This window comes from Fusarium flagelliforme (assembly GCF_020744385.1).
Source record: "Fusarium flagelliforme strain FIESC 12 MPI-CAGE-AA-0113 chromosome Unknown B0J16scaffold_1, whole genome shotgun sequence".
Taxonomy (NCBI): domain Eukaryota; kingdom Fungi; phylum Ascomycota; class Sordariomycetes; order Hypocreales; family Nectriaceae; genus Fusarium; species Fusarium flagelliforme.
Window position 1 is genome coordinate 2,625,359 of NW_025763503.1, and position 24,429 is coordinate 2,649,787.

The window sequence follows — 24,429 nt, forward strand, 5'->3', positions numbered from 1 at the left end:
CCTGAAGAGCCCGTTTTGATGTTTGGTGGCCAACTTCAAACAGTCCGTTCCGCTATGTTTGATCATGTGTCGTTCACAAGCTTTTGTCTCATGCGTTGGGCGCAACGGTACAGAGTACTCGTACTATCTGCTAAGTTACTGTACTGTACTGGCCGCCACCGTTTCGAGTCATATGATTCGACGTTGCAGGATTCGTTATTCAACGTCGTCTTCACGCACCGGCGATCCTTGAGTAGCGGTATCCGCGTCAAGGATATTTCGACATAGTCTAGTATATAACACTGAAGAAGATTTGCTATCAGATGCCGTCCCGTGGAGCAGGGGGTTTCAACGAGTCCCTTATCTCGGCCATCAAACCTGGCGTGAAAGGATCCGTACAGCTGATGACTTTCGAGCCATCCATCCATCTTGAAGCCAAGGCGAGTCGTCACAGATGTGGTATTCTACATAGCTCTTCTTTGTTGAAGATAGTAGCCATAAGAAACCGAAGCCTCCGTTTGCATGACCTCGTGCTCATGCGTGCCATGATACACACGCAAGCAAGCAACCTTGGTAAACCGCTTATCCCGCTGTGTTCTCGAATTGGTCGAGTCGCCGATATGTGGTTTCCATGCCGGACTGGACTGTCACACTCTGTTGATCCCATCTGTCCTAGGGCAATGGCGTATCGTCTCGTCTGGACCTTATCCTCGTCGAGAAACAAAACGTCGATGCAGGACCCCGCAGTCATGCAGATTGGGCCACGCCACGCCACGGTCATAGCTAGCATGGCCATGTGCGCCATGTGCCCACCTCTTTGACATTGACGACACCCAATGCAAAGCTTCCGGGACGGGCTTGTCTTGTCCTTGTTTCCATGGCTTTGTTAGCTGATGGTGTGCGGGACCCTGGTTCAGATTGGGTGTGAGCCAACACGACTTTGGGAAAAAATCACTGACTGGCTGGCCCTACAATACACCACTTTTTCTGTGTCCGGCATGTGAGTGCCTGCGTGATAAGGCAGGGTTTTTGCGAGCTTGCTTGATTCGATGTGAAATGAGGTACTAAGCGGGGATTTCTACGTCTCCAAGCAACTTCCTTGTTGTCTGTTTTCTATTACTTTCTTGATTTTCGACTGGGTGTGAGATCTTCGTACCGTTGCCTGAATTCATAGCAGAATACATTAGCATTCTTTGCCGCACCTCGCTCAACATGCCACTTGCAGAATTGGACGTGCATGTGATAGTCAAGTCGAGGAGTGTAATGCAAGGAACCGTGTACTGCCGGAGGTGTCATGGCTTGCTTTGTTCAGACGCCTCGTAAGAATCATGTTGTACCCAGATCTGATCTGACATCAGTAAGCATGCCGATTGACGCACGACTGTCCTTCTACATGTCAGCTATGATAACGACATGAGTGAGGTCTTTGTCTTTCACATTTTGGGTTTCCAGTATCCAGTATCGTAACCATGAGGCCGGCATTGATATCTTTTTGGCTTCATGCGGTCCACTTTGGCTTACAGCCTCCCAGAAAGGAGGACCCTCTTCCGTTGTTTCTTGTCTTTGGACAAATGTCTTCGATTGGAGCGCATCGCTTGTGTGCTTTGAGTTGTAAGTTGTTGTCTGAAAGAGTGCCTATGGATGGCAATCCATCGTTCTGCGCAAAGTGTTGTGTTGAATACTGACGGGTTTGGTGATTCGGGAACCTGGCCGCCTGTGTCTTGAGCATCAGAGTCTTCTCTTCCTTCAATTCAGAGAAGGTCTGGCTGAAGAGTATCTTTAAGCGTTGACATGGCGATATAAACGTCTAGTTAGGTTCGAGGTAGTATGTTGTGTATCTTGGTTTCGCGCCTTTAGACGTAGCTGAGGTCGAGTTGTAAGAGAACTTGTCGAGACAGGATAAGAATCGAGTACAAATACCAACACAAAGACTCATGAGGTTTCTGATTCGTTCAAAATGATATCGGGGGTTCGAAAGGGGTGCGATTCGGAATAGTTGGCCAAGGGGGTATTTTGACGGGAGGTAGAGATCAGTTGACCGCCATCGTGAATTGTAGACTCGGATGTCGAAAGAACTCAATGAAAGTTCCCAGATGTGGTTGAAATGGTTCTTTGAATCTATAGCAATGGTCTTAGATAGATGTCTCTGCAAGGGAGAGTTGCGGGTGGTTTGATCGTCTGGTGGGCTTGCGTCTGCAGTCTGGTCAGCGTTTCAGGGGTTAGTAGTAGTTGTTGTTTTGGAACTTGGATGCTTATCACTATAGAAGGTCAAGCTTGAGATTCTTGTGTCTATTAGAGGCAATACATCGTTGAATGACGTGGTTGAAGAGGGCGCGACCTGGAGCAATGTCGTCGCTGGTAAAGTTGGTAGGGCGATCGCGATGTCTGCCGCCGAGAGAGATATTGACCGCGAAACTTGCAGTATGGAGTTGAAAACAAGCAGAGGTGATTTAGGATGTATTTAGAAGCAAATAGTGTAGTAGTGATACGGTGCTTTCTTGTGTTGATGCATGGCTGAGATGATAGAGTAAGGTTGATGGGTGTTGACGATGGCTTCGAAACTCGGAACTCCAACCCCCTTCCTTGAATCGCTAGAACACGACAGTATTGTTCAGGTCTTATTAAATATGGTCATGTCTTATGTTTTATTTGTTCGTGTACGGGTTGCTCGCTGGATACCGAAGAGTTGGCACCGGTACGTGATGTTCTGGGAGAATATCAGAACACTACCGATGTCACTTCTTGGTACATTTCCCAAGTCTCTTGGTGCATATTGGTTATGACAATTTATTAGAACCTAATCTTTTGGTAAGGTAGTGTCAGTGCAGGGGAGCTCGAGAGAGCAGCTGGCGGTTTGTTTGCTGTCTACTGAATCCCCCTAAAATTCCTCCACCAGCGAGTACTTTCAGAGGGCCCGAGGCAAACGACAATCGCCAGTACCACAACTCTAGAATAGATAAACATGCACATGCACATTTAGATGATAGAGATGCAGAAAATGTGTATTAGTGATGCTCAAGCCTAATATGTTGTTGATAATGATCGAGTTCCAGTGACCTCCTTTTTGGTCTGTCCTGCCAGGGACCAGTAGGTATAATATACACCAACACTCTTTATTTATCTAGATAGAAGCTACTTAAAGATGGCTCTCGAAAGTATAACAGCTGCTCCGCAGTGGCCTGCTGCATCCCTTCTGGATGGAGTCTGCTTTGGTTGGCTGATTCCCCGCCGGTTCATCTTTTGCTGCGTCACGGCTATCCACAGCCTTTCTCCTACGACCTCCACAGCCGTTCCTTCCTCCCACTTCACTCCTACATCCTCACTCCTACACATCAACATCATCACATCCTATCACATCTTGGTTTGGAACCTCTACCTAGATATCAATAGGTATTGATACCAACGCTACCCTCTTTCTCTCTCTTTAGGTAAGTTCAGACTAAGAGACGAAATCATTTGCACTTTGACTCTGTTCAACCTCATCTCGATGCCCATTCACTCACTGACTTCTTGATACAGAGAGAGACCTGAACATATTGCGTACTTCTACTTCTACAGCGACCTTGGAAGTTTTGACAACCCATTTTGGAGAAAGGAAAGGCATTTCTGGAACAGAACAAACAACATTTTGAACAGCCGTTCATTTTGGTGAGTACAAATTTCTGAGTATTCGGTCCTCGATTTCTCCTGCCGCAATAACCTTCACCACCCACCTTCCTGCCTATCCTCTCCGCGCACGCACACTCTTCCTTTTTTCTTCTTCATCATCTCTCCTTCCCCATCCTTTCACACTCCGCGCACACACTCTTCCTTTTTCTTCTTCTTCTTCTTTTTCCTCTTCTTCTTCTTTTTCCTCTTCTTCTTCTTTTTCCTCTTCTTCTTCTTTTTCCTCTTCTTCTTCATCATCTCTCCTCTCTCTATCATCCCGTCTCCCACTCATCTCATATCAATATCATCTCACCTTATCGTCGTTATAGTCATACACGATCCCTATTCCATCGAGATGGCAAAAAGAAAGTCTAAGATGGGAACTAACCCCAGACAAGAACCTGAAACTACAATGTCTATCGACCAGTATGGCCCGAAAGAGGCCTGCAACCGCCTTGAAAAAGAAGGCTACCATCCGCTTGTCACAACCAAGTCGGTTCGCCAGATTCTTGAAGACTTTAAAGCGAAGCATGACGAGAACGAGAATCGAGCCACTTCCCGATTGGAATTCATCATCGATAACCAAGGCCGAGCCACCCATTTCCAAGGTATCTACGTCGATTCTGGAAACCTGGTGATTGATATGACTAGTTATATCATGACCAAAAAGGCCAACATGTATGTCACCAAGGATGCTTCACCATTGGTCGGAGTCTTCGACGGAGATCAGACATTTGGCCTCATCATTGGAAAGATGATGGCCGCTCAAGGCATGAAGCAGCTGGAAAACTTTGCTGTAGACAAAAACCAGAGACTCTGGGCAAAACTTGCCAGAGGAATCGCAATCTGGAATTTCCTCGATGCCAGTTACCACGGAGAGATGACTGGCTCCGCCGTCTTCATTTGCGTTCATCCCACTGGTTCCATGGCCCAACTGAAAAAGGAAAATGAGCGATCTGCCAAGATTATTTCCGATGAAGTTGCCTGTCGCGATAACATTCTGAAACTCGTGGTCGCTATCCGTCAATATCTTGGAACCACACACCCAGACGCCTGCGATGATCAGGGGGAGAACAACCAAATGGTGCACATCGCCAACGGTTACCATTGCCCCAAAGACATTGTAAAGATGGCCCAAGCGATTCCTGCCGTTGCCGACGGGGATATTCTGGAAGCTTTCGCTAAGGCTGTCGACCCAAATCCGACCCAGGACTATTGCATGTCTAAGCAAGTTGCCTTGTTTCAGACCATGAAACTACGTAAGTCAAACCATTCCCTATTACACTGATTACATGCTAACATTCTTGTCTAGTGACCGCCATTGCCCGTCGTAGCAATCTCATCGAAGTCTTGCACTTTCACAAGACTCCTTTGCTTGACCGAAAGCTTATTGCTATAATCCTTCGAGCTTGCCCACACGTCAAGATGCTTGGCATCTACGAATGCCCGATGCTGCACTTGGGCGATGTCGTCTTCCTACTCGACCTTATTCGCGAGGTCAACTTGGAGCGAGACCGGCAGCATCTCCCACGGGTGGAATCCCTTGATTTCTACCCCAGGTACCATGCGGGAATGCCCTACAAATCTAAGAATGAATTCGAATCATACGGATTTTCTTGGAAGCCCAAGGACAACGACATTGCCCAGCGAGGTGTTCTCACCATCGTCATGCTGGCAGTCCTCAAATCGCGTCATATGAAGGTCAAGCTCCTGATGGACCGAGATGCTGCCTTCATGACATATCTTCTCAACCTCCCAATGGTTCCCGGCAAGATATGCGCCTTTCTAGACGGTCTCTATCGTTTCCTTGACCTGAAGGAAAAGAGATCCAAGGATGTGAACGCTATCAAACAAGCCATGTACGACTTGCTCAAGGCGGTACGAAGTGGCCTCCAGCCTCTCAAGAACGATTGGGTCAAGTACTACATCCACAAGATGGGAGAGTCCTTTGCATTCTGCTGCTCATGTGGTTACGAATTCTTACCTGAGTTCTTTGACAACGGGGAGATTGGAAATCGGCCTGAGCGTCGTACTTGTTCCGCATGCATTCTGCGCTACCAAATGGACAATGAGATGGACCATCTCAAACAACCAACCATGAACATCATGGCTGGTTTCTACCCGGATTGGAGACCCCATGCCTTTAACGTCAATGCCCCCCTCCTTGAACAGGGACACGACCTGGCACATTTCAAGACTGCCAAGGCTGAGGCCGACCCGAATCCCCAGATTATTCTCCCAAATGGTGAAATCTATTGGGCCCAGCGTGAGGAACCACTGCTCCGCAACCGCAAATGCCACTTTGATAGTGTGCAGGGCTTGCCTACTTTGGCTACGCTTCTCAATGCGACTGTTGAACAGCAACTTGATGCCAGGGACGCGGCTTTGTTTGTTGATGCACGGAGAACCTTGTCGCTCATGTGGGGATTCTGCTACCCAGGTGTTCTCTGGATCAACCCGCCGCCAACTCTGGCTGGCATGATCTCAGCCAGAGGTTGCCCGGATCACTATGATGAAGATCAAGGCCCTCGATTCAGCCGCAAGCCCAAGGATAATCAGGGCATGCGCATCAGCCACACCTTTGCGTCCGCAATCGAGCAGTACAACAACAACTTGGGCGAACCTTTCAAGAAGGAAGTATTCGATTTTGATGAGGAGGCCCAACCCAAGAACTATTGGACCCCCGATGGCAAGGTGTCGGACGATTTTTGGTGAAGGATGACGTTTACGTTACTCCTGAACATTACGGCCCCAGCCAAGATGGGATTGCCGACAAGACAGATCTGCAGCCATAGGAGGACTTGGTTTTCTTCTTCTTTTTTCTCTTTCTCTTTTTTTCGACACAGAGACATTGCTTTTGCTTACACATGGGGATTTTGCTAATACAGAATGGATTGATTGATTGATTGAGGATTTTGGCGATGAAATTTGGAACTCGATGAGGTTTGATGAAAACAATCAGGCACATAGTTTGTATCGGGGACTAGATACTACCTAGGTATCTAGAGGACTTCTGATACGTACCCGAGTCAGATGAAATGGTTCTTTTTTGCACAAAATCCTACCCCTTGGTGTTTTCAATTTCAATCTCGTGATGTCCCTTAGAGATCAGTAGAGGCCAAGACATAAAGTACTATACCTATAGTCTTGGGCACTCTTTCAATTTTGAACTCACTGAACCATGAATGAAGCAGGTGGGTAACAGAATATTTTTCCTCTGAGGCTTACACTGTCAAACTAAGTAACCTAAAAGCAAGTCCAAGCTCGCATAAAATGGTTAAATTGTTTCGTCTCTTCTACTTTTGGCGGCCAATTCTTCTGATACCCTGACGTGGAGGTTGAGGTTGAGGTTGATAGGAAAAGTGGATTCTGGGGTGAGTGCGTCGCACGTGATTCGACGATCCGGTTCATGGAGCAAACCTCAACAGTCGATGAATGGAAGAACCTTTGCTAAGAGTCGTCCCCCTCCAAAGCAACTCACGATGGCCTCTTTTCTTCGCGCTCTTACGCTATCAGCGAGGTCATTGACCCCAAGCAATGCACTGGGGGCTTTTGCGACTCGCGCCCCTTGGTCGCTCTTCGCCAGCCCCGCGACGACACCCATCTCCCGAGCCCTCGGAAACGGATTGATGCAGCAGACTCGAGGCATGAAGGTTCACAGTTCGGTCAAGAAGCGATGCGAGCACTGCAAGGTGAGAGGAGGCAACCTACGAGAACGGGCTTAGCTTGTTGCCTCGGAGTTCTTTGTTGGAGGCTCACATTCTTTCAGGTCGTTCGACGAAAGGCCGGCAAGCGACATAACGGATACTTGTACATCATCTGCAAGGCGAACCCTCGACACAAGCAACGACAAGGCTAAAAATTACGAGACACGGGAGGAAACTGTACGATATTTTTCAACGAATTGCGGGATCGGACGGAGATGGCGAGAAATACAGCCCACGCATGATAGAACGAGCAGAAGACATTTAGCTTGACAGGCGTCAGGATATCTTTTTGAAAGGTTGATCAAGGAGGACGGTAACAGCGATGGGACTTGTCCGTTATGTACAACTACAACTACTATTACAACTTTTCTGCGCTACATACCATCGATATACCTCTCCATGCCTTCCCACTCCGTCTTGCCAACTGAGAGGAGGTATCGAACGTGTGCCTTTACAGAAAGCTAGTCAGCGGTAGACTATCAAGTAGTGAAGGGGGGAAACATACCGAGTCATTCACATTGCGACGTCTCTCGAACTCATCACGGGCGTATCTTCGAGACTCGGCTCTTGTAGTGGGATCGGCAATCTTTTTCGTGCCGCGCAGAATAGTGCGGTAGAAAGCCAGAACTCGACCTCTTTGAATGAACTAGACAATTTCACCCTATCAGAATTCGATGTCATGACTTGTATCAGACTGACTTGTACATACCTGGTCGAGACTTAGTGTAGGCTTGAGGCGAGAACCGCTTGGGCGAGTGGCATAGCCACGGCTGAAAACCAGCAGACGAGTGCTGAGGACCATTCCGCCTGTTACTACCTCATCGACTGTGAAATAGTGAATATGCTCATCACTTGAAATTTGTAGTGATAATGATGATGAAAAGCTTCAAACTGGTGGCTTCGCATCGTATCGGACGAACCTCGGCTATCAAATGGGTCTGGTTTGTCCATTGAGGGAAAGTGGTCTTGGGCCCGACAAGTTGTTAGTGGCAGGTACGACCGTGTCGAGAGACCGAATTTCTTAAATCCCTATTGTTGCAATATCCGATCTCTTCATCATAATTTGTTTGAGTTATCAGAATGACGTGTACAGATGATACGAAAGAACCGAAACGACTTGTGGGAAGAAGACGACAAAAGATAGAAAATCCTATCGAAATCGCCAATAAGATCTCGGACGATGAATTCATTACACAATATCTAAAACCTAGGTGAGCCTTGACTGTCAGAATGCATTCAGACCAATTCGTTAATATTGCTTTAGCGATGATTGGTCAGACTGGAAACATCCCAAGGATGAAACAACCTTTAATCTGAGTCTCGTCCGTCCTACATGTATGAGTGATGAAGACTTGGAAGCATGCTACAACTTGGTGGATGAGACAAGCGGTACAGACTATCGAAATTCGTCTCTTGGTTGGCATCCATCTGTGAAGAAGAAGGAAATGCGGTCCCCAGATCTTCGATATATCCTGGTCAAAGACGGAGAAGACAGCATAAAAGGATTTGCATCTTTTATGCCAACGTTTGAGAACCATGAACCGGTTGTTTACTGCTATGAGATTCATTTGAAGCCAGAATTGCAAGGGTAAGTTGACCAATGTGACCTTTTTCTGGAATCATTACGATATCCACGGGATGTCGGTGGAACTCCAGGAGTATCCGACCTGATAACGAGAAAACAAGAACATCGTGCTAACAGGTACTCCGCAAAGAACTGGTCTGGGCAGGCAACTTATGTGTTATTACATGGACGTCGCAGAGAACATACCAAGTATCGAAAAGGCCATGCTCACGTGTTTCGTGAGTAACAAATCTGCGCTCAAATTCTACGAAAAGTTGGGATTCACAAAAGACGATTATTCCCCGAGGGAGCGAAAGTTAAGAGGAGGAAAGGTGGTGATACCCGACTATGTGATACTCAGTCGCCCAACGGCCGCAAAGAAGGTGGGCGACTCACGAGCTCATGCACCTGGACGTTAGCAGCAATAATATGAGAAGCAATAGCAAATGTGTATGCCATGTTACATTTGCTGGCCAGCTCGTATCACAGGCTTACTCTGTTGTGGAACAGGAACATGATATCAATTTCGAGCGTGTCTTTGATGCATACGTGATATTCACAATCAACGACAAACTCGAAATAAAAATTCGACCGAGTACAATTCTAAAGATATCCGAACCTTTGGCCTTGTTGGGGAACAAAGTTCAAGGCCCGTCTAAGCCGCTACAATTGGTTAAAGCTGCTCTAAAAGGGTGTTCTCCTGTTCTAAAGATATCACCATGCTATGATCTTCGCAGTGGTGGCCGGACTCTGCCTAGACTGTTCCATGAAAGCCTAAGCTGAGGGCTGTTTTCAACTCCCTTAATCCCGACTGGACGAAATTGCGTTGGCTGGCTGCACCGTTGTTCGCTACCTCATGGCAATCAGACAATCTATTGAGAACTAACCAACTCGGGCTGCATTAATCTTGTGATAGTGGAGGTGATCCTCTGCTCTCACGGATCCTCACCAAGGCTGACACGCTGGATGGGTCTCAGAGCAGAAAGCTTGGGCGGTGAAAGCATCTGAGATGAAATAACTTGACCACTTGATCGCAGCCACAGCTACCTCTTCGTCTGTTTTATTTTTACGTCCTAGTCTTTGGATTCAAGCTTTCGCTGCAACCCTTACAGGTGACAATCTGCCAGCACTACCCGCTGCAACCATGTCAGCCCTAGGACGCTAGCTCAGACCCGAGCTGAGGTACCTTTTTCAGCATCAGCTCCAATTACCGTGTTGAGCTTGCCGGCTTCGTGCAGAGTTGTACAAGTTGCACAGCCAGCATTGCGAGGTAGCGTCAGTACTATGTCAATGTGGTATCTTTCTGCAACCGAAGGATGCTCTTCCTGACCTTCTTCTGGATTAGATCCGTCAGCCGGCTTGGAGCTTGGCTCCCCTGCTGACCCTGTTGTCTATCATTGAAATGAAGGACGCCCTAGTGAACACGGAGGCTTAGAGCTGAAGCTTGGGAGCCTGGGCTGTGATACGCCCGGCCTGAAACAAAAGGCGAATGCCGTGCCGAGACGAGACGATTGTCAGCTTAAACTGCTTGTCCGTAGGAGTTCGTCTCATAATAAGGTGCCGTTGTCGTCCACCGAGTCTTGGCTGGTCCCTTTTCTCTCCCTTCTTTAACCCACCCACGATCTCTCTCCTTGGCTTCTGTGTAACTTCTTTTTACCCGATTTCAGTCCATCAATCGACAATCGACTTGCACATCAATCACAATGGCTCAACAATACTCTCAAGGACCCAATGTCCAGAACCAGGAATGGCAGAGCAACCTCTGCAATTGCTCGCCCTGCGACTCTTGCATGCTCAGCACTTTCTGTCCCTGTATCCGTATGTTCCTGCATAAGTCAATCTTGGCACAGTTGTGAGACTAACAGTTCTCTTTATAGTACTGGGTAAAACTGCCGACCGTATGAGAGACCCTACGATGCAAACTGCCGATACCTGCAATAGCGATACTCTGATTTTCTGCGCCATTCAATGTGTTACCGGCTGTGGTTTTATGTAGGACTTCTTATACCTCACATGTTCGAACCGTCAACTGACACGTGATTTCTAGTTACTCCATGATGAAGCGTGGAGAGATCCGTGAGCGATTCGGCATCAAGGGTAGCGGCATGAATGACTGCTGTGTTAGTTACTGGTGTCTCTGCTGTGCTCTCATCCAGCAGGATAACGAGGTCAAGGCTCGTCTTTCTCAGGGTCCTATCACCCAAGGCTACCAAGCTCAGAAGGAGGGCATGCACATGCCAAATGCCCAGCCCCAGTACCAGGACCAGAAGCCCAACCCTCAACAGCAGGCTCAGCCTGATTACCAGCTTCCTCAGCACCAGCAACAGCAGCAGTACCAGCAACAGCAACATGCCGGCTACCAGTCTCCTCCCCAGCAGGCTTACAATCCTCATCAGCCCCAGCCCCAGTATTAAGCCGAGCCATTGGACCAGGGTGTGAGGATGGATTAAAATGAAGGATGCACTTACATGACACTATGAAAAAGAAAAGGGCAAGACATGTGAGAAAGCGGCTGAAGATGGCGGCCTGGCATGTGAATTGACGAGCGCGGACGGGTACGCGTTGATGGATTATACCCAGTGACTTAGACGGTCATATTCTCTTAACTAAGTACTTAAAACAGCTATTTTTTGCTTATACAAATTTTATTCCAAACAGCCGATCCATCAAATCCCTTTCTCCTACAATGTTTTCTCCTTCAAGTCCAACTGAGTGATGGAAATCAAGGAGAGATATGACGGTCTAGAAGGCAGCAATAAAACTCTAAAAAGCTTCGACCTCAGCTGGAAAGACCCTTGTAAGTGAAGTTCCATCTCGCCTTCCCTTTTAAGGAATGGCTTGGCTTTGGCATGTCATGATGCTTTCCAGGATTATTGTCTGTGCTCCAATGCTTCGGCGATTTCCATTCAGCACGGCTTCTTGAATAATGAGACGAGTTGCCTAAGATAGTTTAAGTGGTTGAGTGTGTTCTAATCTGCTTATTGAAAGATGTACACAATTCTGTACTGGTGCTTATATCTCTCAAACGTTGACCATGACAGAAAACATCACAACTCCGATCGACCGGCAGCACTTCAGTATCCTGAGGGTATCAATAAAAATTTCATTCATGACCTCTGTCTCTGTCGATTTGTTCAGACAGTCAGACAGCAAAACGCCCGCGTCGCACCTCTAATGGTTGGACAAACGCCTATTCAGATCTACAGTTTATCGAGGCTCTTTGTATCCTCATCCCAGAAACCCTCTGAATCTTGTGCCCAAATCCCTAATGCAAGTGATTGCATGTCAAACAAACCAGCCATTTTTTCCGTATCCCAATCCATCATCATCCTATCATTTTTCAATACATGTCATTACGCGTAAAGCTTCTTCTCATAAGACTCCATGTTCACGTTGCCCTCCAACTGAGCACTGGCTGTGCGGAGCTCGAAGCGGAGCTCGCCAGCCTCAGCGCAGCCGTGCATACCAGACAGGCTGGTCATACCACTGTCCTGAAGAGAGTGCTTGAGACCGGCAGCGAGGTAGGGAACGAACTTCTGGATCGAACTATTGACTATGTTAGCATTCCACGATCCAATAAATCATGGGATAGAACTTACCCTCGGTGAGCAACAGCACCAGAGACACCCTGAGCAACCAGAACGCTATCACCCTCGGAGAAGTAGCGGGCAGTTCCAGCGTTACTCTTTTGGCTGTCCTTGCCACCGTTACCGGCCTTCTTGTCCTGCATAGCGTCGATGCTGCCCATACCTCGGTAGGCCTTGACGAGCTTACCCTCACGGGAGACGAAAGAGGTACCAGGAGACTCGGTGGTACCAGCCAACAAACCACCCATCATGATGGTGGAAGCACCAAGGGCAAGACCCTTGACGATGTGGCCAACGTTCTGGATACCACCGTCGGCGATGCAAGGAACACCGAAGCGAGCAGCGAAGCGGCTGACGCTGTAGACGGCAGCAGCCTGGGGACGGCCAACGGCCATAACCTCCTGGGTGATACAGGCGGAACCACTGCCCATACCAATTCGGAGACCATCGACACCAGCAGCGATCAAAGAAGCGGCCTGCTCTCGGGTCACGACGTTTCCGCCAATGACATCGACACCAGGGAACTCGCTCTTAACCCACTTGATCATCTCGATCTGGTACATACTGTTACCCTGGGAGCTGTCCAGGATGACAATGTCGAGACCAGCCTCAACGAGCAGCTTGAGACGCTGCTTGTCCTCGGGGCGAGTACCAATAGCAGCGGCACAGAGGAGCTGCTTGCTATCGGGAAGCTTGGAAGCATTAGGGAAATGCTGGTTCTTGGTCAAATCGGATCGAGAGATCATGGAAACAAGGTTGGAGTCCTTGTCAACAATGGGAAGCTTGCCCTTCTTGGACTTGGACAGAATCTTGTTGGCTTCGAGGAGGGTGACGGTCTCAGGAGCAGTGACAAGGTCCGTAACCATGACATTGGTAACGGCCTGGTCGAGGTTCTCCTCAAACTGGAGGTCTCGGTTGGTAACAATACCAACAAGCTTAGAGCCAAGCTTGCCATTCTCTGAAATTTTTCATTAGCCTATTATTCCGGTGCGGGGCAATGCGACCATAGAAAAAAATGATATGTAGTGGTTGTTCATAGTATAGTTTCTCCCCATGACAATAGTCTATACGGTGGAACGAAAGTTATATGAAAGGGTGTATAATCATGCAACCAGGAATGAGAACGAGTTGTGCTGTAGATTGTACTTACCAGTGACAGGGAAACCACCGAAACCCCACTTCTCCTTAAGAGCTTTAGCTTCGCCAACAGTGGTGTTGGGGTCAATGACGATAGGGTCGTTGATGAAACCGTTCTCGTATCGCTTGACCTTGCGAACCATGTCGGCCTGAGCCTCGGGGGAGCAGTTGTGGTGAATAACACCAAGACCACCCTGGAGAGCCATGTGGATGGCCATCTCGTCTTCCGTGACAGTGTCCATAGGAGACGAGACGAAGGGTGTTCGGAGAGTGATGCGCTTGGTGATGGGCGCTTCAAGGCTGACCTCAGAGGCAGCGAAGCCAATGTAGCCAGGGAGGAGCAGGAAGTCGTTGTAGGTCAGACCACCGTGCTTGGTTGTGTCCATAAGCTCGTGGATGTCGAGACCATCCCTCTGCTTGTACTCCTTGAGAACCTCAAGGGCCTTGGTGTGGTCGAGCACTGAGGCAGACATAATGGGCAACTATAAAATAAAGGAGATATTAAGAAATATGAGGTCGAAGACGAGACGAGTCGATGAGCAAGCTCTGGCCTTTATCGACTGCTTAGATTGATAGAACGCTTCTTCCCGAAAGAAAGAAAAGAGAAAAGAATTGGTGGTGCCGGCTCAAAAACTTTTTTATGGGAACGCGGGACCCTGGGATGGGGCGCCGATAATGGAGGGGCAGTTCCTCCTCTTTGGATGAACACCCAATTGAGGCAAGTCTGTCGAAGCAAGTGGGGCAAATTGGTTTTTTCAGAGCTCCTGCTAGTTTTTTTTTTTCCAGTGCGCTAACGTTTGTGGTTCGTTGATGCCCGAAGATAGACTTACCCTATGTCCGGATTAATTCCGTCAACTCTACCTGTCAATAGGTATTCTTGAGGAGTTAAAATTTCATTCAATATTAATTTTGTTTATGTGAGATTTGATCTTAAATTCTTCAGGCTCTACTTGTGCCTAACCTATCGTCTCGCCACGTTGTTGATCAGTCCTTCAAAGACTGAAATGCACCTTGACCTCAACGTCATTGCTCCATCGACTTTCAAGACCCATTTCCTTCCACGCTTTTCCAATGTCGATCTCAAGTACATACTTGTCGACAGCTGAAATAGCCACTGTATGCACAGGTATCACTTTTTCCTGAATCGTGATCAAAAAGTCCCCATCAATGGTTAGACTGGGGAGTGCGGAGATATAGATTCCTAAGACAAACATGAGACCATGACGGACGTTAAACAAGACCAGTCTGACTTACCTAGCTTGCCGAATGCTTTAATGCGTGTAACTAGCGTGACGCGGCTATTCTGTAGTTCCTGCTTGATATCATTCATAATGACTGCTGCAACACCAGCCATTTTACCCAACAAACCCAAGTTCGAGACGTAAACTTCGCCATGTTTCGAGCTGGAGAGAGGCGTCAAGGAGAACGCAGAGAGTATTTCATACCCCCGAATGGGCAGTGAAGTTGTGAATAAGGACCCCGAACCCTCAAGCGTTGTTGGTTGCGAAACCTTACCAGTGGTATGAGCGCGAACCACATAGTAGCCAGGAACTATACCAGGAAAGCTTGAGAGAGACACAAGCTCGGTCAACGGCCTGGAGGAGACGTTGAAGATACCCAAAAGAGGGTAGCCAGTATGTGAAGCTCCTGCAATCTCATTAGTTAAAAAAAAAAGTTTGCTAGCAGAGAGGCTCTTACGATGATGACTTCCCACTTTGAGAAGCAAATCGTCATCATATCCAACATAAGGGTCTACAGTCTTTCCCAAGGAGCTTGGCCGGAAGATGACAGTCTTCCCCTGGGGAGTGAGACCTGTCATCTGTCTAATCAGATCCATGTTGTGCTCACCAGGAACATCAGTGATGTAGATAGGTCCTCCACTAATACATCTGGCCGCAGCATGAAATCCGGAGTACTCGTGGACAGTTTGGAACATATCCCAGTCAGGAAGGACGTTGAGGTAACTCATAAAGATGGCGTTATGTGCGTTTGTCCAAACGTGCCATGGATGAGACGCGGGTATCTCGGGGAAGAAGTCATCGGAGTTGCGAACCAAAATCGCGGGTCGATTCGTAGGCATCTGAGAGTGAAAGAGGGCCTGCGGAAACTGTGACATACAAGATATAGCCTTTGCACTAAAGTGACGCAGAGTCGAGATATTCCAAGCATCAAGGTAAGTGTTGATGAGGTCTCGACGAGGTGAGGCTTCAATCCATGTATCAATCATAAACTGGGCGTCCGTCTTGACAGCATCAACTCCGGCATCTGAGAGGAATCTATAAAAGTCATCGTAAAAACGGTTGACGTCCTCCTGTGCGATAACGGTCATTCTGCCACCCAAAGGAAGGTTGCGACGGTCAGCATCCTCCCGTGTGACCTCGATGGTTTTGTACGTCTTAGCAAGATTACCATCAGGAGAAATACCACCCCAATATCCCAGCAGTGCATGCCACACAGCGATATGCTGGATATGCGGGTGGTTTTTTCGGATATGGGATACAGTAGCTTTCAAGCCTTGAGGGAACGCTTTAGGCTCGGCTTCAAAGTCCGTCCAGCCGTACTGGAACTGACTGGGGCCTTGATAGTCGATCGACTGCCAGTTATCGTCGATGATAAGACTCGAGACCTTGATTTCATGTTCGCTCAACTTGTCAAGAGCATCGAAAATCTTCTGGTCTGTTAGTTTCTGTCCAAGAGCGTTCCATGTACCTATGGCACGTCAGTTGGTGATCCAACTTCACGGGCGTGAATAGAACGCCGAACTTACAAAACCCAAGTCCATCAAACCAGTATTCTAACCACTCTGGCTTGAAATCATTCATCAAAGCAGTCAACTCGTGTTTCGATTTATCATTGACTTGCTTCGTGACCGACACCAAGTTCCTAGCATGGTACATCACCGAAGCCATGGCACACTCGAAATCGTCGCCCTCCGAAACAAGGATGACAGCCTTCTCTTCAGAAAGCCCGTCATTTCGTGCCTATGTAATTAGCAGCTGCACAAAGCTATGTTGCAGGCACCTACATGAACTTGAACTTTCCCGTCTGGCTCGCTTCGGAAGACTGGCAAGACATGACTGATACCGCCAACAGCAAGAAACACGAGATTTTTGCCTTTAGGGCTCAAAAAGCAACAGAGAGCCCCATCCTTATCGAGAGAAAAGTGCGACTTTCCATGTCGAGGAGCAAGCCATGGTGACCACAACCGAACAAGTGAGAACCATCTGTACCTAGTCAGACAAGATGGATCCTTGACGGTTTTGACAACTCATGAGATTTGTCAATCACACTCACCTTGCACAGGTACCCCAAGGCGACCCGATTGTGATGTCCCTGTAGATTGAATCATCGCTATTCACAGGCGGGATGTCGGCTTCAAGCGACCACAGTGAAGTTCGAGGTGACTGACTCAAGTGTGATCTAATAGTCCAGTCTTTGGTATTTATATCAGGTATCAGATCGGACAAATTGTCAGACAAACACCCAACAGGAGTATTGACAGCTAAGCCATCATTGAGACCTTGTTCATCGCGGATCCATCTCCATTCAGCATCTGGACTGTGACGAAATTTGAGAGTGAATCGAATCGAAGCCTCAAATGAGATGGACGTAGAGAAATAGAAACAAGACATAGAGTCGTCCAATGTTTGTAAAGTTTGAGGGGCTGGAGTATCCTGGATGGAGAATAACTGCACATCCTTCCAGTCCGAATTGTCTACAGAGTGCCATGCTGAGACCTCCCAGGACTCGTTGGCACGAGACTTGGGTATCTCAAGAACAGTTGTTAGAGTGACACTTTTGCCCACAACTGAGGTTACTTGCCCCAGGGGCGGAAAGCTCTGAAGAACAACCTTCATATTTTCAGGAACCGGAAGCGGAGGAGGTTTCTGTTTAGAGACGTAGATCTTCTGAAAGACATCGCCAAAGTTGTAATTGTCAGACGGCATTGCAATCGAAACAAGAGTGATAGGAGCAGACTTTAAGTAGAGATGCGTTTATTAAGCGACTTAGATTTTGAAGGTAGAAAACATTCGTATTTTGTGCTTGTGAAATCTTCTTAACCGCAAAAACAAATCGTAACAATCATGCGATCATATCAGCAAACTGTTTTGATGCTGGGTGATAATCATGTAAGTTGTTGATATTGAGGTTCTGTTGTAGAGACGAAAACGGGTAGGCGTTGGATCAGAGTGGGGCTCAGAGTGGTTAGTAATTGGCGCCTCCCATTGGATGATATCATAAAGCCGGTTGCTGTGATTCGGGGACGGTCGGAATGACTAATCCTGTGCGCCTAATTGCTCAGGCTCAAAATTATCTCAGTAAAGCTTCTAGCCGAGCCAGATCGAAAGATTTCATCAAACCACTCAATTCAGCGTCGACCCTCCAAACCTGCGTCATGGCGTCCCGGAGACTGGCTTTGAACCTCTCGCGAGGTCTGCGAAACCGTGCTGGTCTTTCGGCCGCCGCTCCCTTCACACGAGGCTTTGCCACTCCCTCTACCGTCGGCAAGACTCAGACTTCAACTCTTAAGAATGGATTGACTGTGAGCATCATCGCCCGGGGCCAATTGGCTTCGAGAACCATTTCGGAATGGTCTCCTGACGATTGTTACTACTAGGTCGCTACCGAGCACTCGCCCTTCGCGCAAACGTCGACCGTCGGTGTCTGGATCGATGCCGGTTCCCGAGCTGAGACTGACGAGAACAACGGTACCGCCCACTTCCTTGAGCATCTCGCTTTCAAGGTTCGACAACCCATCAATTGACCGAAATCATCGTTAACAATGTTATCAGGGTACCGCCAAGCGAACTCAGCAGCAATTGGAATTGGAGATTGAGAACATGGGTGGTCACCTGAACGCCTATACTTCGGTCAGTCGGATGAAGGGATATGGAGGTTGAATGATACTAACATTCGTCCAGCGCGAGAACACCGTCTACTTCGCCAAGGCTTTCAACTCTGATGTTCCCCAGTGTGTCGACATCCTCTCCGATATTCTCCAGAACTCCAAGCTCGAGGAATCCGCCATCGAGCGTGAGCGCGACGTTATCCTCCGCGAGTCCGAAGAGGTTGAGAAGCAGGTTGAGGAGGTTGTTTTCGATCACCTTCACGCCACTGCTTTCCAGCACCAGCCCCTTGGCCGCACCATCCTTGGCCCCAAGCAGAACATCCGCGACATCACCCGAACCGAGCTTACCGACTACATCAAGAACAACTACACTGCTGACCGCATGGTTCTTGTTGGTGCCGGTGGTATTCCCCATGAGCAGCTTGTCGAGCTCGCTGAGAAGCACTTCGCTGGTCTTCCCACCAGCGGTCCCCAGACCGGTGCTTACCTCCGCTCCAAGCAGAAGGCTGACTTCATGGGCTCTGATGTCCGTGTCCGAGATGATGGCATGCCTACTGCCAACATCGCTCTCGCCGTCGAGGGTGTCAGCTGGAACTCCGAGGACTACTTCACTGCTCTCGTTGCTCAGGCTATCGTTGGCAACTACGACAAGGCTGTTGGCCAGGCTCCCCACCAGGGCAGCAAGCTCAGCGGCTGGGTCCACAAGCACGATCTTGCCAACAGCTTCATGAGCTTCTCCACCAGCTACAACGACACTGGGTAGGTTCTGAAATGATGCTTTCTGTTTCACTGTAACTAACATTTCCCAGTCTCTGGGGTATCTACCTCGTTTCCGACAAGCCTGACCGAGTTGACGACCTCGTCCACTTCGCTATCCGTGAGTGGATGCGTCTCTGCACCAACGTCAGCGCCTCCGAGACCGAGCGTGCTAAGGCTCAGCTCAAGGCCTCCATTCTCCTCTCCCTCGACGGCACCACTGCCGTTGCTGAGGACATTGGCCGACAGCTCGTCACCACTGGCCGCCGTATGGCTCCTAACGAGATTGAGCGCAAGATTGACGCCATTACCGAGAAGGATATCATGGACTTCGCCAACCGAAAACTTTGGGATCGCGATATTGCTGTCAGTGCTGTGGGAACCATTGAGGGTCTCTTCGACTACCAGAGACTTCGCAACACCATGAAGCCCAAGTTTTAAGTTAGAGAGGGCTAGTGGAGTTGTGAAAATCGAAACCCGGGTATAGAGTGTATGAGATACCGTTTACAGGCCTAGTGTACCATAAGATTTCCTCTGTTCATACTAGGTAACATGGAGTTGTGATAATTGTGTACTGAATGTACTTTCGCGCGTATTGATCATGTGCGATTTCCAAACTTGAACTGCTTCTCTGTCATTAATTGATCCCGGGTATGATAAATCGCGAATGCAGATCATTATTGTGGCACAGAGCAGGGGTTAAGAACCTTATGATTTTCTTCAGCTTAACCCAGCTCTATGGCATAAAGGACAATGTTTATTATGATTCGCTTGCAAACGTTCCCAAGGGTCACGCAAACCCTTTACATGTTTGGATAGCCTTCCTGTAGCGTTGTAGAACAAGCATACACCCCCCGTTACCCAGATTGCCCCAAACGCCATTAACACCATTTATATGTGTTCCAGTTTATGCATTTCCGTTGGGTGGCAAGACGGGCACCTAGTCCTCCTCTGCCATCTCTTCGTCGACGTCTTCACCAAACATATCCTCGACAGTGCCACCCTCAACACCGTCTCCACCAACATCCTCGGGCTCAGGTCCTTCGATACCCTCCATGGCATCACCTCCTTGATCCATTTCCTCATCATCATCCTCATCCCACACATCCTTAAGACCCCAGCTCGTTCCACTAAGCACGAACCGCTCGCTCGGTAGTCGGACACCCCATTCGCTTGGTACAATCTTGGGCAGTGCCACCTTATTCCGCTCGCGCGCAAGTTCCTGCATGTATTCTTTGCTGATACCTCCGCCAGCGTTTCCTCCTCGGAATTGGTAGCTAAGGCGTGCTGCAATGGCGAGTTTAACAGCATTGGCTGTCACTGCAGCATCGCCTGCTGGTGCCGAGATGGCGCCGGCATTTGCTGATGGTTTGGATCCTGCCTCTCTAACATATGGGTCGCCCGACAGATGGAGGGCGTCGCTCAAGACGGAGGACGTATGACGGTAGGCGAAATCGAGAAGGAGAAGAGGGACGCGTTGCTCGTAGGCAGTGACGCCTTGGGATGTGAGTAGAAGCTCGATGAGACGAGAGTCGCGCGGTCGAGGAGCGCTTGTTGATGGCGTTGGAGGAGGAGGAGCACTCTGCGAGGCTGTAGCAGCGGGTTGACTGGACGAGGCTGCCGTAGTTTGTGTGTTTGGTACTGTTTGTGAAGTTCCTGCTGATGAGGCTGGAACCCCATTGGTTTGCGGTTGGCTTGACGACATCTTGATAGTGATAGGTTTCCCTGGAGGGGATATTGGAGATGCGGGAGCTCGTCAAATGTCTGAGGTGATTGCGCGCCGAGTATTCGAGTTTCGTCTGAAGTTGGTCGACGCGTGTGCGGATTGAATAGATTTGAGTCGCGGCTGGCGATTGATGTGCAAAGCTCTCTTAACACTTCAGCGATAGTTTAGTAGAGATCAATATGCCAAGCCTAAAGCTTAATGGATATTGAATTATTTCCCTTGCGACGGATTCACCGTTGCATGCGCGCGTAGCACTTCGGAGACTCTAATAATCCGATGAAAGGTCGCGGATTGAGCACGGACCACACCTTAAATCTCATCCATTGGGACAAGTCGAAGTGGTTTTTGGCAGGGAAAGAAAGATGGAGGGGCAAAGACGCAAAAGACTGCCCCACCAAATCCCGCCGATGCAGGAGGACTCAGTCATTACATCAACTTTTTCCCGGGTGGTTTCTTGACTCATAAATAACATCATCTGGACAATCGACGTGACCGAGTTCCTACCATTCCTTACGCCAATTCGATTTATACATCTCACTGCAATATGGAAACAACCCTCCCATTGCCGTTCCTGGTGAGCGTTGCCAGCCCCAACGACCAATCCGCCAACGATGGCCTCAGCCGTCAAGAGATCGCTCTTCTTGGAGGTGCATTTTACGAAACAGCCTCCAAGGACTGGGGTCGCCCCAGTGCTGGCACCAATGTTCACATGGACGCTACAAGCTTGAGCAACCCTGACGATGTGATTGCATTGCTTGATAGCGGGGTACGAACGGTGTTTGTAACCTCAGAATCTTATTCAGAGTACGAGCAGTATGGCGCGAGGGTAATTCCTGCTGTCTCGTCACTTATTCTTTCTGCGGCGACAGATGACGGTCTATTGGTCAAGGACTTTGATGTCTCCTCAAATGACGTCGACAAGTTCATTGAAGTCGCGCAGTCCAAGCAGATCAAGAACCTTTACGTTAAGCCCACCCCTGAAACCGATATCGAGAAATTCCTCGAGGTGACCAAGAAGGCCAATGCGATTCCAATCCTTCCTGCTACGCGATTGACAACCGATAAGAACGACTCGACCCGATTATCACTATCAAAAATCATCGCCTCATACTGGAAGTCCGACCGACCTGATGGACTGATCCCCACTGTTGTTACCGATGACGCAGGAATTGCTCTGGGTCTCGCTTACACTAGCGAGGAGAGTATTCTAGAGGCACTTCGAACGCAAAGTGGTGTTTACCAGAGCCGTAAGCGTGGCCTCTGGGTGAAGGGACTAACCTCTGGTGACACCCAAGAGTTGTTGCGAATCGGTCTCGACTGTGACAACGATACTCTCAAGTTTGTGGTTAAGCAGAAGGGTCGCTTCTGCCACCTGGAGCAGTTCGGATGCTTTGGAGATCTCAGTGGCATTTCTGCGCTCGAACAAACACTCAAGTCTCGCAAGGAATCTGCTCCCGAAGGCTCCTACACTGCTCGCCTGTTTTCAGATGAGAAGCTCCTCAGGGCAAAGATTATGGAGGAGGCGGAGGAGCTCTGCGATGGTAAGACCAAGGAGAACATCGCTTTTGAGGCTGCAGACCTGATCTACTTTGCTCTCACCAAGGCTGTTGGTGCTGGTGTTAGTCTCGCGGACATCGAGGCTAACCTCGACGCCAAGAGTCTCAAGGTCAAGCGAAGAACAGGTAATGCCAAGGGTAAGTGGGCTGAAAAGGAGGGCATCAAGACTGAGGAGGCCCCAGCGAAGCCATCACAGCCTGAAGCTGAGAAGCCTGCTGACGGGCGTATTGCCATGGAGCGAGTTGATTCTACAAAGATTTCCCAGGCCGACCTCGTGGAGAAGCTCAAGAGACCTTCCCAGAAGTCTCCCGACGCTATCTTGAAGATCATCCAGCCCATCATTGAGGACGTACGAACCGGTGGTGATAAGGCTGTTCTGTCTTACACCCACAAGTTCGAAAAGGCAACTTCTTTGACGTCTCCCGTTCTCAAGGCTCCCTTCCCTAAGGAATTGATGGACATTCCTCCGGAGACTATCGAGGCTATCGATGTATCTTTTGAGAACATCCGAAAATTCCACTCTGCTCAACAGGAGGAGAAGTCTCTTCAGGTTGAGACCATGCCCGGCATTGTCTGCAGCCGCTTCTCACGACCTATCGAGCGAGTCGGTCTTTACATCCCTGGAGGAACTGCTGTTCTCCCTAGTACTGCTCTGATGCTTGGTGTGCCCGCTATGGTTGCTGGTTGCCAAAAGATTGTCTTTGCTTCGCCCCCTCGATCTGATGGTCGCATTACCCCTGAAATTGTCTACGTCGCCCACAAGGTTGGTGCTGAGAGCATTGTCTTGGCTGGCGGTGCTCAGGCCGTCGCTGCCCTTGCCTATGGTACCGAGAGCGTAACCAAGGTTGACAAGATTCTTGGACCTGGCAACCAGTTCGTGACTGCTGCCAAAATGCATGTTAGCAACGACACAAACGCTGGCGTTGGTATTGATATGCCTGCTGGACCTTCAGAGGTTCTTGTTGTCGCTGACAAGGACGCCAACCCTGCATTTGTTGCCTCTGACTTGCTTTCTCAAGCTGAGCACGGTGTTGACAGTCAGGTCATCTTGATTGCTGTCGACCTTAGCGAACAAGAGCTCCAGGCTATTGAGGACGAGGTTCACAAGCAAGCCATTGCACTTCCTCGTGTTAACATTGTTCGAGGCTCTATTGCCCACTCTGTTACCGTCCAGGTCAAGGACATCAAGGAGGCTATGCGTATCAGCAACGAGTATGCTCCTGAGCATCTCATCCTCCAAATCAAGGATGCCGAGAAGGCTGTCGACCAGGTCATGAACGCTGGCAGCGTCTTCATTGGCCACTGGACTCCCGAGAGTGTCGGCGACTACTCTGCCGGTGTTAACCACTCATTGCGTAAGTTCTTTTTTTCATTGTCTGTCATTCTTCATTGTTACTAACTGATGGCACAGCTACTTATGGGTTTGCCAAGCAATACTCGGGTGTCAACCTGGGCTCGTTCCAGAAGCACATCACCAGCTCCAACCTCACTGCCGACGGTCTCAAGAACGTTGGTAGTGCTGTCATGCAACTAGCTAAGGTCGAGGAGCTTGAGGCTCACAGGAGAGCTGTTGAGATCCGCCTCAACTACCTGAAGCAACAACAGTAGAACAGGAAGTCAAAACAACAAAAAGCGTATGTAGAGTAGGTAGATATGATCATGATGATTTCTTTCAGGAAAAGGTGGGAAAGGCAGGAAAAGGGGTTATTAGGTTGGGAATAGACGTTCAATATGGAAACGATTTAGAATGCCGTAATATTTCAAAAAAGAAAGACCATCTCAAGTAATAATTTTAGCCTGTCAAACAACCTAAGCTTTTGTCTGTACAGCATGTCTTGAATACAAGTGAGTGAAACAAAATAATAACGCCACGCTATGCCTTAATATGCCAGAAAATCCTTCTCCCTCTCCTTCTTCTC

At 48.7% G+C, this 24,429-nt stretch overlaps 10 protein-coding genes across 10 annotated transcripts; 5 read left to right on the top strand and 5 right to left on the bottom strand.

The window, feature by feature from the left end:
* Positions 1–3,111: 3,111 nt before the first annotated feature.
* B0J16DRAFT_313513 (uncharacterized protein) lies at positions 3,112–3,919 on the bottom strand (the record flags this gene model as incomplete). Its single annotated transcript, XM_046125133.1, has 3 exons — positions 3,112–3,304; positions 3,483–3,585; positions 3,724–3,919. 3 exons carry the CDS (start codon positions 3,917–3,919, stop codon positions 3,112–3,114), a joined length of 492 nt encoding a protein of 163 aa, XP_045988820.1.
* Positions 3,920–4,039: 120 nt separating this feature from the next.
* B0J16DRAFT_313514 (uncharacterized protein) lies at positions 4,040–6,342 on the top strand (the record flags this gene model as incomplete). The annotated part of the gene is made up of 2 exons (XM_046125134.1): positions 4,040–4,886; positions 4,940–6,342. The coding sequence occupies 2 exons, from the start codon at positions 4,040–4,042 to the stop codon at positions 6,340–6,342; spliced, it is 2,250 nt and encodes a 749-aa protein (XP_045988821.1).
* Positions 6,343–7,065: 723 nt separating this feature from the next.
* Positions 7,066–8,197, bottom strand: B0J16DRAFT_366425 (uncharacterized protein). Its single transcript, XM_046130089.1, has 5 exons — positions 8,044–8,197; positions 7,840–7,980; positions 7,717–7,795; positions 7,387–7,482; positions 7,066–7,312 (listed from the first exon to the last, which is right to left on the bottom strand). The coding sequence occupies exons 1-5, from the start codon at positions 8,134–8,136 to the stop codon at positions 7,149–7,151; spliced, it is 573 nt and encodes a 190-aa protein (XP_045988822.1). The 5' UTR covers positions 8,137–8,197; the 3' UTR covers positions 7,066–7,148.
* B0J16DRAFT_327674 (acyl-CoA N-acyltransferase) lies at positions 8,198–9,406 on the top strand. The gene is made up of 3 exons (XM_046126124.1): positions 8,198–8,545; positions 8,599–8,922; positions 9,050–9,406. The coding sequence occupies exons 1-3, from the start codon at positions 8,415–8,417 to the stop codon at positions 9,315–9,317; spliced, it is 723 nt and encodes a 240-aa protein (XP_045988823.1). The 5' UTR covers positions 8,198–8,414; the 3' UTR covers positions 9,318–9,406.
* A 1,195-nt stretch (positions 9,407–10,601) lies between these two features.
* B0J16DRAFT_313517 (PLAC8 family-domain-containing protein) lies at positions 10,602–11,312 on the top strand (the record flags this gene model as incomplete). Its single annotated transcript, XM_046125135.1, has 3 exons — positions 10,602–10,716; positions 10,776–10,890; positions 10,946–11,312. The coding sequence occupies 3 exons, from the start codon at positions 10,602–10,604 to the stop codon at positions 11,310–11,312; spliced, it is 597 nt and encodes a 198-aa protein (XP_045988824.1).
* A 639-nt stretch (positions 11,313–11,951) lies between these two features.
* On the bottom strand, positions 11,952–14,240 carry B0J16DRAFT_327676 (IMP dehydrogenase/GMP reductase). The gene is made up of 3 exons (XM_046126125.1): positions 13,636–14,240; positions 12,498–13,443; positions 11,952–12,444 (listed from the first exon to the last, which is right to left on the bottom strand). Exons 1-3 carry the CDS (start codon positions 14,093–14,095, stop codon positions 12,252–12,254), a joined length of 1,599 nt encoding a protein of 532 aa, XP_045988825.1. The 5' UTR covers positions 14,096–14,240; the 3' UTR covers positions 11,952–12,251.
* Positions 14,241–14,499: 259 nt separating this feature from the next.
* B0J16DRAFT_327677 (glycoside hydrolase superfamily) lies at positions 14,500–17,749 on the bottom strand. Its single transcript, XM_046126126.1, has 6 exons — positions 16,917–17,749; positions 16,648–16,846; positions 16,390–16,603; positions 15,321–16,331; positions 14,877–15,269; positions 14,500–14,823 (listed from the first exon to the last, which is right to left on the bottom strand). The coding sequence occupies exons 1-6, from the start codon at positions 17,567–17,569 to the stop codon at positions 14,615–14,617; spliced, it is 2,679 nt and encodes an 892-aa protein (XP_045988826.1). The 5' UTR covers positions 17,570–17,749; the 3' UTR covers positions 14,500–14,614.
* Positions 17,750–17,931: 182 nt separating this feature from the next.
* On the top strand, positions 17,932–19,924 carry B0J16DRAFT_296116 (Metalloenzyme, LuxS/M16 peptidase-like protein). The gene is made up of 5 exons (XM_046124432.1): positions 17,932–18,165; positions 18,241–18,366; positions 18,416–18,493; positions 18,545–19,230; positions 19,281–19,924. Exons 1-5 carry the CDS (start codon positions 18,019–18,021, stop codon positions 19,666–19,668), a joined length of 1,425 nt encoding a protein of 474 aa, XP_045988827.1. The 5' UTR covers positions 17,932–18,018; the 3' UTR covers positions 19,669–19,924.
* Positions 19,925–21,171, bottom strand: B0J16DRAFT_327680 (transcription initiation factor IID, 31kD subunit-domain-containing protein). Its single transcript, XM_046126127.1, has one exon. It carries the CDS (start codon positions 20,930–20,932, stop codon positions 20,168–20,170), a length of 765 nt encoding a protein of 254 aa, XP_045988828.1. The 5' UTR covers positions 20,933–21,171; the 3' UTR covers positions 19,925–20,167.
* An 11-nt stretch (positions 21,172–21,182) lies between these two features.
* B0J16DRAFT_15314 (histidinol dehydrogenase-domain-containing protein) lies at positions 21,183–24,257 on the top strand. The gene is made up of 2 exons (XM_046122082.1): positions 21,183–23,865; positions 23,922–24,257. Exons 1-2 carry the CDS (start codon positions 21,498–21,500, stop codon positions 24,116–24,118), a joined length of 2,565 nt encoding a protein of 854 aa, XP_045988829.1. The 5' UTR covers positions 21,183–21,497; the 3' UTR covers positions 24,119–24,257.
* Positions 24,258–24,429: the final 172 nt, after the last annotated feature.

What these genes read in the sequence shown, in the direction of transcription:
- B0J16DRAFT_327680 (XM_046126127.1), bottom strand. Translation starts at nt 20,932, where the DNA reads ATGTCGTCAAGCCAACCGCAAACCAATGGGGTTCCAGCCTCATCAGCA.
- B0J16DRAFT_327677 (XM_046126126.1), bottom strand. Translation starts at nt 17,569, where the DNA reads ATGCCGTCTGACAATTACAACTTTGGCGATGTCTTTCAGAAGATCTAC. An exon ending in ACGGGAAAGTTCAAGTTCAT is followed by an intron (nt 16,604 to 16,647) that starts GTAGGTGCCTGC and finishes CTAATTACATAG; the next exon opens with GCACGAAATGACGGGCTTTC. An exon ending in GTTTGATGGACTTGGGTTTT is followed by an intron (nt 16,332 to 16,389) that starts GTAAGTTCGGCG and finishes GACGTGCCATAG; the next exon opens with GTACATGGAACGCTCTTGGA.
- B0J16DRAFT_366425 (XM_046130089.1), bottom strand. Translation starts at nt 8,136, where the DNA reads ATGGTCCTCAGCACTCGTCTGCTGGTTTTCAGCCGTGGCTATGCCACT. An exon ending in CTACACTAAGTCTCGACCAG is followed by an intron (nt 7,981 to 8,043) that starts GTATGTACAAGT and finishes GAAATTGTCTAG; the next exon opens with TTCATTCAAAGAGGTCGAGT. An exon ending in GTCGAACGACCTGAAAGAAT is followed by an intron (nt 7,313 to 7,386) that starts GTGAGCCTCCAA and finishes CTCACCTTGCAG; the next exon opens with TGCTCGCATCGCTTCTTGAC.
- B0J16DRAFT_327674 (XM_046126124.1), top strand. Translation starts at nt 8,415, where the DNA reads ATGACGTGTACAGATGATACGAAAGAACCGAAACGACTTGTGGGAAGA. An exon ending in ACACAATATCTAAAACCTAG is followed by an intron (nt 8,546 to 8,598) that starts GTGAGCCTTGAC and finishes ATATTGCTTTAG; the next exon opens with CGATGATTGGTCAGACTGGA. An exon ending in TTGAAGCCAGAATTGCAAGG is followed by an intron (nt 8,923 to 9,049) that starts GTAAGTTGACCA and finishes TACTCCGCAAAG; the next exon opens with AACTGGTCTGGGCAGGCAAC.
- B0J16DRAFT_327676 (XM_046126125.1), bottom strand. Translation starts at nt 14,095, where the DNA reads ATGTCTGCCTCAGTGCTCGACCACACCAAGGCCCTTGAGGTTCTCAAG. An exon ending in CGGTGGTTTCCCTGTCACTG is followed by an intron (nt 13,444 to 13,635) that starts GTAAGTACAATC and finishes GAAAAATTTCAG; the next exon opens with AGAATGGCAAGCTTGGCTCT. An exon ending in GGTGCTGTTGCTCACCGAGG is followed by an intron (nt 12,445 to 12,497) that starts GTAAGTTCTATC and finishes CATAGTCAATAG; the next exon opens with TTCGATCCAGAAGTTCGTTC.
- B0J16DRAFT_15314 (XM_046122082.1), top strand. Translation starts at nt 21,498, where the DNA reads ATGGAAACAACCCTCCCATTGCCGTTCCTGGTGAGCGTTGCCAGCCCC. An exon ending in CGGTGTTAACCACTCATTGC is followed by an intron (nt 23,866 to 23,921) that starts GTAAGTTCTTTT and finishes CTGATGGCACAG; the next exon opens with CTACTTATGGGTTTGCCAAG.
- B0J16DRAFT_296116 (XM_046124432.1), top strand. Translation starts at nt 18,019, where the DNA reads ATGGCGTCCCGGAGACTGGCTTTGAACCTCTCGCGAGGTCTGCGAAAC. An exon ending in TTGAGCATCTCGCTTTCAAG is followed by an intron (nt 18,367 to 18,415) that starts GTTCGACAACCC and finishes CAATGTTATCAG; the next exon opens with GGTACCGCCAAGCGAACTCA. An exon ending in ACCTGAACGCCTATACTTCG is followed by an intron (nt 18,494 to 18,544) that starts GTCAGTCGGATG and finishes ACATTCGTCCAG; the next exon opens with CGCGAGAACACCGTCTACTT.